Consider the following 14,524-nt stretch of genomic DNA (forward strand, 5'->3'; position numbering starts at 1 on the left):
TTCAACCTCATTTACTATGTTAGGAAAAACATCCAGAGCCCAGAAGGGAAAAAAGGAAAAAAAAATATCAAAATTTTACAACCAGTACTGTGTACCTGACCATACCTATAGGAGCCCACCACTGGATCGGGGTAGGCAAAGTTGGCTCTTCAATGACATGTGGACTTCAACTTCCAGAATTACTGAACTAACATGATTTGCTCAGGAATTCTGGAAATTGAAATCCACAAGTCATAGAAGAGCCAACTGTGCACCTGTGAATGGTATGGAAGCATCCTAGGACAGGGGTCTGTATCCTTGCCAACGTTAATCCTTGTGGACTTCAACTCCCAGAATTCCCCAGGCTGGGGGATTTAATGCTGAACCGGGGTATTTGGAAAAACAATACAGTGTCTACCTCGCTTCCCTAGTGGGACCATTAGACGAGAGCTGGGAAGCTGACAAGCTCGCAAGCATGAGAAAAGCTTCCCCTCTAAGCTTCGTGGGAGAACGCATACGCGCAACGGACCAAGCGCCCTTCGTCAGGCAAGAAGCCTCGATGCCTGGAATGCGCCTGCTCGGTCCGAAAAGTCCCGAAAAGGTCGGAAGATCTGCGTTCGCAGCTTCCGTAGCGGCGCAGGAAAAGCGAAAGGCGGAGTTTGTCCTTCTACGGCCTCCGTACTACGTCTGCAGACATGGCGGAATATTCTTGCGTTAAGAAAACAAAACTGGTTCTTAAGGGGACGAAATCGAAAAAGTGAGTGTATTATTCCCCAGGTCGGTGGAATGGCGAAAAGGATGGTGGGTTCCCCCCTTCGGAAAGTGCGGTTGATATCCTTCGCCTGGGAGACGGTTTGTGGCGCTCGCCCGGAAATAATGATTAATGCCTCTGAGCATACACAGATGTCCTTCACTTGGGGGTTTTTTTTTGGGGGGGGGGGATTCCTCATGCAGCTGGGATTAAAGGAGGAAATGAAGACATTTTAAAATCTTACATTTTGAAAAAGTATTTTAACTGTTTTTTTAAAACTAAAAATTGCAATGAATGCCGCTTTTAAAAAGGGATTTAATTGTACATTTTGTATCCCTCAGTTCAGAGTATTTTTCTATTATTGATTGATTGATTGATTGATTGATTGATTGTATTTGTATGCCGCCTCTCTCCCAGGACTCGGAGCGGCTCACAACATATCTACATATCTACAATGTACATATCTAAAAATCAAATTAATGTCACTAAAAAACTTTGAAAAGTCTAATAACATTAAAAATCATTCATTCCCATTCATACAGCAAGACACACATTTATTCCCATTCACACAGCAAGATTTGTATAGATGTTCATCTATTTATTTATTTATTTTATTTTATTTATTGCATTTATATGCCGCTCACTCCGAAACGGACCCTGAGAGGCTAACAACGGTTATAAATATAATACAAGTAAAAAAACCTAAAAATCTCATCACAAGACAGGCAATAACCACCAGCGCTACATACTGTATAACCCAGGGTTACAGATAATAATTTTAAAAGTAAGATACATTTCCTTTCCTGCCCATGACCCTGAGAAAACAGGCCAAGTAGAATTTAGTAATGAATGTATACATAAATAAATGTATCTTTGCCCTGCTTACTTCTTGTAATAACTTGCTGTCCTTGTAAATACTTAAGCATCTTATGTGGTTATGAAATGAAAAAGCTTACAACGTGGAATGTTCTCATATATATGTTCATCCATATATACATATGCATATGTATATGTATATATGCATGTACAGTATATGTGCATATTCTAAACCACTAGGAATTAAACTAGATTCTTTATTGTTTTATGTCTTTGAGTCATTTTTTTTTGTTCCTAGGACTGCCTGGAAATAACCTCTGCAGTTTTCTTGGCAATTTTTTCCAGGAGGGATCTGCCTCCTTCCTAGGTCTGAGAGAAAGTAACTTATCACCCAGTTGGTTTCCGGCCTAAGGCAGTACTAGAATTTGCAGTCTTCCAGTTTCTAGCTTGGTGCCTTGACCACAACACCTGATTATTTCTCCTAAATCAGACTTTAGCTCAAAAGAAAACACAGTACTGCTTAAGTTTTACCATAGTTTAAATTCCTATTCCGCTAACTACTTTGTACAACCTCTTGTTAAATATAGTTTATTTTTTAATTGGATTTATATGCCGCCACTCTCCGGAGACTGGGGCATCTAATTACATTGCCATTCTTTTCACTTTTTTGGTTATATTTATAAAAAATATAGCAGTATTTATAAAAATGGAATTTGCATTATTGATAAACCTAAGCAGCTCTCCAGTGGTGTATTGTTAGGACCGTAACAGACTTGACTAAGCTTAGGACCTCTGTATAATGGATCTTTTGCTATTTTATGTATAGATTCAAAAAAAGGATTTATTTCAGGGGAGAGTGTGTTGTAGTTTAAACAAAACACCAAGAGAAACCAGAATAGATTTATAATAGCCTTTGTCTTAACACGCAAGATTCTGGGGAATACTGATATTTAAGCAAGAACAGTTCAGAAAGGATTTGGGAAACCAGATAAGAAATGTAGTTACTAAATTTCAGCATTTTCTTTGGACATTTTCCTTGCTCTTCTGTTGAGTGTTGCTGTCATTTAGGAAAGAAATATGCAATAGTAAATTGGTTAGAATTATCAATTGCATGCAAATTGCCGCTCTGAGTCCTCGGAGTGGGGCGGCATACAAATCTAATAAATAATAATTATTATTATTATTATTATTACAGTATTATTAAATGCCCACTTTTCTTTCAGTAAGCAAAAAAATAAAGATAAAAAGCGCAAAAGGGAAGAAGATGCAGAAGACAAGCTTGATATAGTTGGTAAGTGATTTTTTTCATGGAAAATTAAAAAATATGGGAATTTTTAATTAGGGACCAAAGAAAGATTAATGTTTAAATAAACTTGCAATTCTATCTGATCGGTACATACCTCCCTGTCTTAAACATTATGTTTTGTGGTTGACTCTTAATAATAGAACAACAACATTGATAGTTGGAGTCTGAGCATATTGGAATAGTCACAGAATTGTGTCTATACTTTGCATATTTTATGATAACTTACTGAATATAACATTCACAGCATTTTATTGTGATTCTCAATACTTGAAGCTGTCAAACTTATGGACTCAGATACATAGTCCAAAGCTAGCAATAGTGAATATGATCCTTCATGTTTATTATTATCAGCTGCTGTGGCAAGAGAATTTCTACATCTAAAGCTACACTTTATTATTAGATTGCAAAATGACTGACAAGGGTGAATACAGTGTTTTGTATCTAGTGGCCTCCCATATATTTGCAGTCTAAATCTGATATTCCATAAAGAAGTTAATGATAATGACAATTTTAATGGCTGTTAATTAACAGTTGCGATTGATCTCTCCTTAAAATAAATCGTTACAAAGGAAAGTTGTTGCTTAATATTTCCAAAATCTTTCCTTAAGCAATTACTATCCCTTACATTTTAAGAAATAGGGAGCAGCTTTTTTATTCTGTTATTTTCTCTTATTTTAGATGGCTGGTGGACAGTAACTAATTTTGGTGAAATCACAGGAACTGTAGCAATAGAGATGGGTCTTGGAACCTATATCAGTGCTCTTGATAATGGCCTCTTTACTCTTGGAGCTCCACATAAAGGTTGGTATCCTATCTATTTACGTCAAGAGTAACCATTCAGTTTTTCCCAGTTAAAAGCAAATGTATGGTAAATTAATCTTACAAACACAGCCCAAGCTATATTCAGATTGAATTTAATTATTAGTATGCTAGTTGCATACAAAGAATACAGAACCAAGTACAGATAGACCTTGACATTACCATAATTGAGGCTAGAATTTCCATCACTAAGCAATGAGGTCATAAAGTGCAATGGTGTGTTCCACATTGCTTAGCAATCCTGGCGGTCCCTTTTGCCATATTTAACTAAATTCCATTAGTTGTTAGTCAAAACCCATCCTGATCTAAGCTATTCCTGGGTTGATTTCTCTTAGCCCTGAGCTGTTTTTCTTCTAAGGTAAAGAAATGTCTTTCTGTCAACTCCCTGCAATTGTCTACCCACCCACCCACCCCATCTCTTCCCTTTTGGCCACCCACTTCCTGCCTTTTTAGGTAGATGCCAAATTTGTGTTTAATTTTCTATCTTTTATGATGCAAAAACAGTCCTATTTGTTATAAATTATAGATAGGTATAGTTAATGAATATATCAGAAAAAAATAAGCTTTGAATTTCCTAATGTCCTTAGTGCATTCTCTGAGTCTTTTGTATCAGTAATTGTTAAAACTGTTAAAATAATTCTCCAACTCACAACAACTATTACACTATTTAAAGCCATTTAGAACAAATTATTCACGATTTGGTATACCACAGTCTCACTTTGACAACACTACCAGCTTTGGGACTTAATAAAGCCTTGGCTGAACCAAAGAGAAGATTTGAAAATCTAGCGATAAAAAATGACAGAGCCAATATCATGTCTCATTCCCTTTCTAACACAATTGTTTTTTCTCCCTGGACTGTTCCTTGATATTTCTTTAACCTGTTATGTAGTCTACATAGGAGACTATTTATTTTGGCCCAGATTGAGATGTTATCTATTAGGGTAACAATTGGTAGATATAGCATATAAGTCTCCCATATGAAAGCCAGACTTGTTTGTTTTCAGGCTTGGAGGTAGAATTTGTTTGATATGGATTATCATACCGCATAAAATATCATATATCTTATGCCCGTTGAACACTGAATTGTGATCATACTTTATATTTTCAATTGTTAACAGTTCTAATTGGTGTTGCATTCAGGAAGCCACCCCCCTTCTGGATGGTCACTCTTCAGAAACTTCAAAGACGTTTGACAGATTTTTATCAGTAGTTACAAAACATTTGTTCCTCCCTAATTTTATTTATTTAGAATTTTTATCCCACCTTTATTATTGTAAATCTTAAGATGGTGAACATACCTAATATTCCTCCTCCTATTTTCCCCACAGCCACAGCTTATGAGGTGGATTGGGCCAAAAGAGAGTTACTGGCCCAAAGTCACCTAGCTGGCTTTCATGCCTAAGGTAGGACTGGAACTCACAGTTTCCTAGTTTCAGTCCTGGTGCTTTAACCACAGTACCACTGGCTCTCTATAAATAACTCCTTGTGAAAAACAAGCCTAATACTTTTTTTTCATTCTATTTTCCCCACAACCACAAACTCTCCAAGTTTCTAGCTTGGTGCTTTAACTAGATCAGATTGATTTCTACAGTTTGCAAATTAGTAACCATTGACTGTGTTAGAAATTTTGTTTCTTAAATTCCTTTTTATAATTAACTGTATTGCTAGGGGGGGCATGTTCTTGTTTTTGGCCTTAGATGGTCAATAAATTTTGACTGAATTCTACAACTATAATAAACATATCTTTTTTTAAAAAAATAGATGGACCTACTCCTCCTGAACAATTCACTGCAGTCAAGCTGTCAGACACAAGGTATTTTTTGTCTTGGACTTTGAATTAATATAAGATTATCAAATGTAAATTGTATTATCTCTCTCTCAATGGGAATAATATTTCCCTTTAAGGAATTGAAAGGCATTAATTTTATGTATGTCATGAGAGTTACAGAATACTGCATTTAGGCATTGAAAAAACACATTGAGATCCTATAGGTTAGGTTCACTGCTGACACGTTTTGATTGGGTGGTTTCTGCAGATGTAGGATGTATACATACAGGTTGCCCACATGAAAGGGCGAGGGGGAAGGCTATATGAACTAGAGACCCTTCAGACTCATCCATATCTTGCACTAGATGGTTTGATAGGTCTTCAGGGAAGGTTAAAATACATAACCTCTTCTAGCGGTTAGCCACATTCCCATATGCTCATTGGAATGTTCTGTCTGAAGTAAACATTGACACCTTTCCTCATACAACTTGCATAAAATAAGTATAGAAATAGGAAAAATTGGGTTTAAGAACTTAGAAACATCAATCTAAAAGCAAATCAGGGTCTTAGATTGACCTTTCTAAATTCTTACACCCATTTGGGATTTGAGAAAACCCAGATTAAAATCCCTACTTAATTATATTATCTTTTAGTTGTCATTCCTTCCTTGTGGAAACTACTTCACTAAGTATTTTACATGGTGATACAGTGAAAAGAAAAGTCTACAAATGCCATGCCCAAGATATAGATGGTATTGTTAACAGTAATAGCAATAATTATGTAATGCTACCTATTATTATTATTGTTGTTATTATTATTATTATTATTATTATTAATTAGATTTGTATGATGCCCCTCTCCATAGACTCAAGGCGGCTATATATTATATAACACAACGGAGGAAAGTTCATTGATGGTGGATTCATGCTCTTGGTTGCATAGTGAGTTCATGTGAATATCCATTTGGATATTCTCTGGGTGTCTTTCTGAAGTGAAAGTGCACTTTTAGCAGACGTCCATACTTCTGCAGCTATTCATAATTTCTTTTAAAGAAATGTGTTTATTGTCTTTTCATTAGATCGGATTCTAGAACATAATTTGAAAAAGTATTAACTTCAGTATTAATCTGATCAACCCCCTAAATAACTATTTTTTTCTTTCTTTCTTTCTTTTTCTTTCTTTCAGAATTGCATTGAAATCAGGGTATGGAAAATACCTTGGCATCAATTCAGATGGACTTGTAATTGGACGTTCTGATGCAATAGGTGCAAGAGAGCAGTGGGAACCTGTGTTTCAAGAGGCAAGTGTCCTAAAATGTTCAATTGTCCTTCTTAATGTATCCTAAACAGAAGAGAATGTACTTTGTGGTTTGTGAAGAGAATGCAAAGTATCACATATGTCAGATTAAATCACAATGATTTGCTCCGAGCTGGATTCTACCTGTGCAGATCCTGGAGTTGACTGAGGCATGGTCTAGCAGAGTTACCTGTGAAAAGCCTATGAGTACAGAGGAAGTGAATAAATCCTCAGAACTATAGGCACAGTCACATGGTTATTAAAGCCATAGCCTTCCTGCCCATTAAGGTCCTGGATCCAAGCAGAAATGAATGTGTCTTCCCACCCACCGCCCCACCCCCGGGCAAGTGGAGAGCTGCTGATTTTTAAAGAGACAATGGTCTATCTCTGCCATCACAAGAAACTCAGAAAATCCCAAGTCTGCAGAACAATTTTTGTCTCCAATTTTCCTTTTTTAGAAACAAAGAAGACGACTAAATTTCAAGGTATTTTCCATACCCTGATTTCAGTGCAATTCTGAAAGAAAGGAAGAAACATTGAACAGAATATAGTTGGTTTAAAGCTTTGGAAAGCTTTGGAAGGAATGGGATCTCTGAGTCAGGAATCTGAGAGTTGAAGTCCATAGGTATTAAAGTTGCTATAAATTCCCAGCTCTGATACATTGGCTGATTACCACCTATAAAGCCCTGCAGTACATAAGGCCAGGCTACTTGCTGTTTATGCCCATCTGGTGAAATGTACATAGGTAAGTGTACACTGCGTACTTTCTAAGAAACAATGTCCTGGTAATACTCTGTTGTATTCTATGTTGCAACAGCTTCTCTTTGCAATAGAATAACTTCTGGTATTCAAATGGCTCCATTTTTTTTTTTGGCCTTCTCCTACCACTTATGATGCACAATTCCCAGCGACTGATTAGGGCCCACAGGGTTGGCCTTCTCTGGGTCCCGTTGGCTAAACAATGTCGGCAGCGGGGAGGGCCTTCTCTGTGGCATCTCCAGCTCTCTGGAACTAGCTACCCCAGAGGTCCGTACTGCCCCCACCCTGTTGGCCTTCTGGAAGGCCATGAAGACTTGGCTTTGCCAGCAGGCCTGAGGCCATTGACTAATAATGGCATCATTTAGATCTGGCCCCAAAGTGACATGAATGCCTTCTTAATGGATTTTAGATTGTTTTTTATTCAGTTTTTATATGGTGTACAACACCCAGAGTCCAGCATATAAGTATGCTTACTAGCTGAATGAACGAATGATTGTATGACTGTAACTTGTTGCGTGTATCCTTATGATTTATATTAATATTGATTGTTTCCTGATTGCTTATTTGTACCTCATGATTCTTAACAAATGTGTCTTTTATGTACACTGCACCAAAGACAAATTTCTTGTGTGTCCAATCACACTGGGCCAATAAAGAATTATATTCTTCTTCAAGACCTTGAAATCCAGATTCTTCCTCAACGATGTTAGATGAATCGATTTTGTAATACAGATTGTGATTGTGAGCTCAGTTGTATTTTCTCTTTTGTGATTTCACACTTCTGGATGGTTATCTTTCTTTGGTTTTAATCCTATACTGCTCAAAAAAATATGGGGAACACTCAAATGACACATCCTAGATCGGAATAAATGAAATATTCTCATTGAATGTGAAATTGTTTGTCAATCTGTATTGCTTCCTAAGTGGACAGTTTGATTTCACAGAGGTTTGATTTACTTGGAGTTATATTGTGTTGTTTAAGTGTTCCCCTTATTTTTTTTGAGCAGTGTACTTTAGCTACACAGATTTTGAGTAGCTATACAAAAACATGAACAATAAATAATGTGCTCGATCCTAGCCTCTTCAGTTACATCAGATCAAATAGCACATGATTTGAAGATTGCCAAAGAATCCTGTTCAGGCAGGGAAGATTATAATGGGCTTGATTGGCAGGACAAACTTCTGTCTCATGAATCAAACTAGATGTAAGATTCTGTTCTTCAGTAGCCCAATTACAAAGTATTTTCTTTTTCCCCACCTCCAGAGAAGAGGTATTTGCACAAATTGGCAAAAAATATTTATATACAAATGCCTTTTACAGTAATAGAATAGAATAGAATTTTATTGACCAAGTGTGATTGGACACACAAGGAAGTGTGAATGTGTAAGTGAATAATGGAAGTTTTCTACCTATCTCTGATTATTTAGGGATTTGATTGTTCTTTACTGTAGAAGTGTGAACTCACCTTGGGCTAAATGAATGAAATAATATATTCTCTAATAAAACAATTTCTTATGTGACTGAGACCAGAATGACACTATTGGAGCATTAATTAAATATCTTTGAAGTGGCTCTTTCAGTCTGATACCTAGAGAAATATATTGGTGAAAATAATTGTCAACTTGTTGAATGTAGACTTCAATTTAAATTTGTAATAAATGTTCTAAAATGCTCTGTTTTAACATTAATAAAGTGGGGGCAAACGGTTATCCAAAATCCATGAACATGCATACATATTCAGGATCAAAAGTAACATTAATGGGTTTGTAAATAATGGGTATGGAAATAAATTTCTGAAAAAATAATATTTAAATCTTATATGTGAACCTTAAGCAAATACAGTAATCTAATTTGCCTTTTTTTTGTTGCTGTTGTTATTTTTCCTTGCAGGGAAAAATGGCTCTGTTAGCAGCCAACAGCTGTTTTATCAGTTGTAATGAAGAAGGTGATATAATAGCCAAAAGTAAAACAGCCAACGACGATGAAATAATAAAGGTAACTCTCGTGATTTGTAAATATAGGTACTTCTATAAGCAGTGTTTGAATAACATAAACGGATGCAGAAACCTGTGTTTACCATTTAGTTCACAAAGATCTGAATTTTTTTTCAGAGATGGTGATGGGTACAAGAACTGGTTGGTACACATGTATTCTTTCTGGTGTTTTGCATATAATATATACCATTTCTGACCATCATTTACTGTTCATAAACCCAGACAAGGAAAGCTTCCTTTGTTTTCTGATTTAGGTTGTCCATTTTAAGTGGCTTGAGCCAATTAACGGGATCCTCTGCAATTAAATAGCTTTATCTAAATGCTTTTTCCTTTATTTAAGGTACAGATTTCTATAGCACAATTGATAGAATCCGATGCCTTGATGGAATCCCGACATATTTAAAATCAGAAAATATTCAGGCAGTTACACAGCAAAAGGCACCTTCTGTCTCAGCAACAGTGTGTAAGACTTAATTCTGGAAGAACAATTGTACAATTGTGTCTTTAAACTAAATTCTTGCTATATATATATTCCTTGAATCAGTCTTATACAACCTTGCATATCTTGATGAGTCTCCGGAGAGGGGCGGCATACAAATCTAATAAATAATAATAATAAATAATAATAATAATAAGTCCTCCCCCCCCCCCCCAATATGCTGAGAGCAATAGAAGTCCAACATCCTTGGAATGTATCAAGTGGAGAGAAAGCAGCTCTGTTTCTAAGGTCTTTATTATAAGATGTTATCAAAGCAGATTCTTCATAGACTGATGCATACTTAGGATTAGGGAACCTGGAAAGGAAAATGTGGAGGAAAAATACTAGAAGGGAAGATAAATTTGAAGTCGGACATTTCAAAATCTGTAATTTTCTCTCCTCATTTAGATCAGAACATGTACAGAAAGAGAAGCCAAGCAAAAAGATGACATTTCTGAAGAAGATAAAGGAAATGTAAAGCAATGTGAAATCAACTATGTGTACGTAACATAAATTTCTGCACTCTCAGTAAAAAATAAAAGCAAGTTTTAACTTCACAAATAATAACAGATTTTTTTTCTTTTGGTGAAAGCATTTCAAAAACTCTAGCCTGAGATTTCTGAATAAATTTTAAGCTGCAGGACAGATTTGGTTCTGAAGAACAACTTGCTTTCATATAACAAGATAAAAACTTTTGCAACTAATTGCAAAACAGTTATATTTACCAACTTGTCTTAAGGTTTATGATTGGGTCCAATCCATAAATGGGTGGATTGTTTTCAGCTATTTTACCATTACGATGTCTTAAATATGTTTGTTCTGCAAATGAATATGGATGCACATATGTGCAATACTCTTTCCCAAAACCTTATCCCTTTGATTAAATCATGAAACCTACCTTCTTTGGCATATGCTGGTAATGGTCCTAAGTAAGAACTGCAGTACATGATGTTAGACGTATTTTTTCACTGTTCTGGTTTGCATTTAATTCTGCCTTGGAACAGGTAGTTCTTCACTCACAACTACAATTGAGGCCAAAATTTATGTTTGCAAAGTGAAAGATTTGCTAAGTAAGTTTTGACCATTTTATGACACTTCTTTTTAGTCACAATTGTTTGCGTGAATCATTGCAATTGTTAAGTTAGTAATATGGTTGTTAAGTGAATCTGGCTTCCCCATTGATGGCTTGTCAGAAAGTCAAAAAAGCTAACCACATGACCCCCAGGACACTGCATTGGTCATAAATGTGAGGTGATTGCCAAGCATCTGAATTTTGATCATGTGACCACAGGAAGGCTAAAATGCTCATATGAAAAATGGTAATGTCACTTTTTTCAAGTATCGTTTTAATTTTGAACTGTTACTAAAGGAACTGTTGTAAGTTGAGAACTACCTGTACTGTATAACCCATGCAGTCAGGAAGACAAACAAATCAGTTCACTCTTAATTTGACTCCAGAGGTGACTCCAGTTTCCAATTTTTTCTGTGCCAAGGGATACTTTATAATCTATAGCTCTTCAAAAAATTATTCTTTACAAAAGACTTTTTATTCTATTAAAATATTTCTGTAGAATGAGAATTCTACCAACTATTCTGATAATTCTTTCATGCTTTTCAGTGGTCTATATTTTGCCTTTCATCTCTCAGGAGTAAACCATTACTGACAGAAAGGAAGACAGACAGACAGATATAATTCAAATTAAAGGCATTAATCGCCTGTGTTTTATTTTCTAGGAAGAAGTTTCAGAGTTTTCAAGATAACAAACTCAAAGTAAGCCAAGAAGATAGTAAAATTCTGAAAAAAGCTAGAAAAGAAGGCACTTTCCATGAAGCACTGCTGGACAGGTACTCTTATTTATATAGTCTTATTTTGTTTATCTCTTTTTTCCATATACAACTCAATATGCCAAACATGCAAATTGTGTTGTGAGTCCAACTGAGAAAGAATGACTATCCCAAAGTCATGCAATCATCTTTCATGCCTAAAGTGGGACTAGAGTAAAGTGACCAGATTGTAACCTCGGCAAAGCGGGACACTGGCAGTCTTCCTCCGTGCAGCCTCCTCAAGCGTAAAAAAAAGTAAAAAAGGATGCACACACACACCCGCCCACTGACGTTGCTCTCCCCTCCGCCGCCCGCCCTTCCAGCCAGCGGCGCTCCCCATCCTGTCCCCTCCAGCCTCGGAGCTGGAAAGAGCGGCAGCTGTCGGGTTTAAAAACAACATTTTTTAAAAAAACCTGCGATGCACTGAAGCCGCAAAAGGTGAACCGCAAAGTGGCAAGGGATCACTTTCAATTCTCACAATTAAAAAAATATTAATAACAAAGCAGAACAATTCTGTCCCTTTGTGTTCCATCCGAAAATTGCAGTCTATACTTTGGAAGCATTTAAGATTATTCATTTTGGGTAGCAGGGAATTTGATATGATGTGGAGATGAAAAGTAAAAAGAAGGAAAAGGCACAAACTCACCACCTAAGCTTAACTCCATCAGTGAAGGTTGATTGGCGTCATCACAACAGAAATTTGGGTGGGAACTCTGTCGGTGACTTGCTGCAATTAGCCTAGGTGGCAAGCATACTCAAGGCTCTTCTCAAGTTGCAAGCCCAGATTTTTATGGTGATTAAATTTACTGTTATCATTGGTCAGCCAACTATTTAGATTTGATTTGACATTTTTGTCTGCCTGTCACGTCCTTCCTAAGGATCTAAAGCTGATTTGTTTAATAATATTAAATAATAATATTAAATATTGTCATTATTATTTAGATTTAATTTTACGTGCACTCAGGTTTTTTCTGTGCATGAGGGTTTCATATTTTATTTGGGAGTATAAGGTTAGGATAGGCACCCACATTTTTAATAATCATTTATATAAAAAGCTGCTTGGTCTCTTTTCCAACATCTCCTTCCAACACTGGCAATTTTGGCTTTTATTTGTATTTTGTTTCTTCTTGGTGTTCTAAATCTGTGATATAGAAACACAGAGTCATACAGTATATGCAGCAGGATCAATTGAATAAATAACTGGCATCATTCATCTGCATTCACCCACAAACTCAAATAGAAATGATTTAAATGACTTCATTATTCTTTTATCAATTTACATAAAAATCCATATCGATTATACCCTTATATTGTATTGCATTCATTATATTGTGGTTGGTATAAATGAGAATAAACTAAAATTCTTTATTGGCCAAATGTGGTTGGACATACAAGGAATTTGTCTTTGGTGCATATGCTCACAGGGTACATAAAAGGGAAAAAAGAAAAAAATACATTCATCAAGAATTATAAGATATAACAGTGATAGTCATAGGTGACTAATAAGCAATCAAATCACTAGAAAACAAACAGAACAATCTAAATTAAAATACAAGCAACATGGTCATAATCATAAGAGGGAGGAGATAGCTAATAGCAATGATGATAAGAATAATAGTAATACAGTCATAGTAAATAGTTTGACAGTGTTGTGGAAATTATAGCAGATTGATGGCATTCGAGGGAAAACCGTCCTTGTGTCTAGTTGTTCTGGCATGCAGTATCCTATAACGTTTTGATAGCATACCTTAGATCAATTATATTAAGTTTGCTGCATTTTATGACCTTCCTTGCCACAGTTATTAAGTAAAATTAATAACATGGTTGTTAAGTGAATCAGGCTTCCCCATTGACTGATATCACATGATCTCTGGAAATTACAATCATTATAAATAAGAGTAAATTGCCAAGCATCTCAGTTTTGATCACATGACCATGGATATGCAACAACACTCCTATGTGTGAAAAATGATCATAAGTCACTTTTTTCACTGGCGTTGTAACTCTGAATTGCCACTGAATGAATTGCTGTAAGTTGAGAACTACCAGTAGTAAACCAATTTGAAGATTCATTGTGGGAGTGGTTTTCCACTCCCACAATGAATCTTCAAACAAAAGCATTGACTAATTTTCAAACAAAAGCATTGACCTAACGGGTATTCCTTTAAAAATATATAATATGGCATTTACATTTTCATCCACATAATCTAAAAAGTTTGCTTTGCCAATTTTTAAACATTACAATTTCCAATGTTTTGATCACAATGTTTCACGAAATACATAATTTTAAGTATAAAGCAGGCTGTTTCAAGTATTTTTGGAAGCATGTCAAGCTCAAACTAACTGTCAAAAATCCCACAACAGTCCAGTTTACCTATGAGATGCGACATGTTGCTAGATTTCACAGTTGATATATTTCAGAATGGTATATTTTGTACAGTCCTACTTATATCAGTGATAAATGATATAGATTTAGTAAAAATAGTTCCCCTTGATTCAGCTTAAATCACAATTGCATTATGTCAACCATTTTAATCCATCCTTTTCTTTTTTTTCTTTTTTAGGAGAGCAAAACTGAAAGCTGATAGATATTGCAAATAATCAGAACTGCGGTGCACTTTTCTTCCTTCCCTTATTAATTGCTTTGTGTGTTTGTATGTGTGAATTTTTAAAAATAAAACAGATTTGTAAAAGTGAATTTTTTAAAATAAAACAGATTTGTCAAAGTAA

At 35.6% G+C, this 14,524-nt stretch overlaps 1 protein-coding gene across 1 annotated transcript; it reads left to right on the top strand.

Moving 5' to 3' along the window:
* Positions 1-456: 456 nt before the first annotated feature.
* Positions 457-14,524, top strand: FRG1 (FSHD region gene 1). Its single transcript, XM_070757591.1, has 9 exons — positions 457-736; positions 2,770-2,837; positions 3,531-3,653; positions 5,436-5,487; positions 6,628-6,742; positions 9,389-9,493; positions 10,379-10,470; positions 11,705-11,815; positions 14,359-14,524. The coding sequence occupies exons 1-9, from the start codon at positions 675-677 to the stop codon at positions 14,393-14,395; spliced, it is 765 nt and encodes a 254-aa protein (XP_070613692.1). The 5' UTR covers positions 457-674; the 3' UTR covers positions 14,396-14,524.

Source organism: Erythrolamprus reginae, chromosome 7, assembly GCF_031021105.1.
Source record: "Erythrolamprus reginae isolate rEryReg1 chromosome 7, rEryReg1.hap1, whole genome shotgun sequence".
NCBI lineage: Eukaryota > Metazoa > Chordata > Lepidosauria > Squamata > Dipsadidae > Erythrolamprus > Erythrolamprus reginae.

Excerpts from the sequence above, each read along its gene's own strand:
- FRG1 (XM_070757591.1), top strand. The coding sequence starts at position 675 with ATGGCGGAATATTCTTGCGTTAAGAAAACAAAACTGGTTCTTAAGGGG. Across the intron at positions 737-2,769 it reads AAGGGGACGAAATCGAAAAA|TAAGCAAAAAAATAAAGATA; the intron begins GTGAGTGTATTA and ends CTTTTCTTTCAG. Across the intron at positions 11,816-14,358 it reads CATGAAGCACTGCTGGACAG|GAGAGCAAAACTGAAAGCTG; the intron begins GTACTCTTATTT and ends TTTCTTTTTTAG.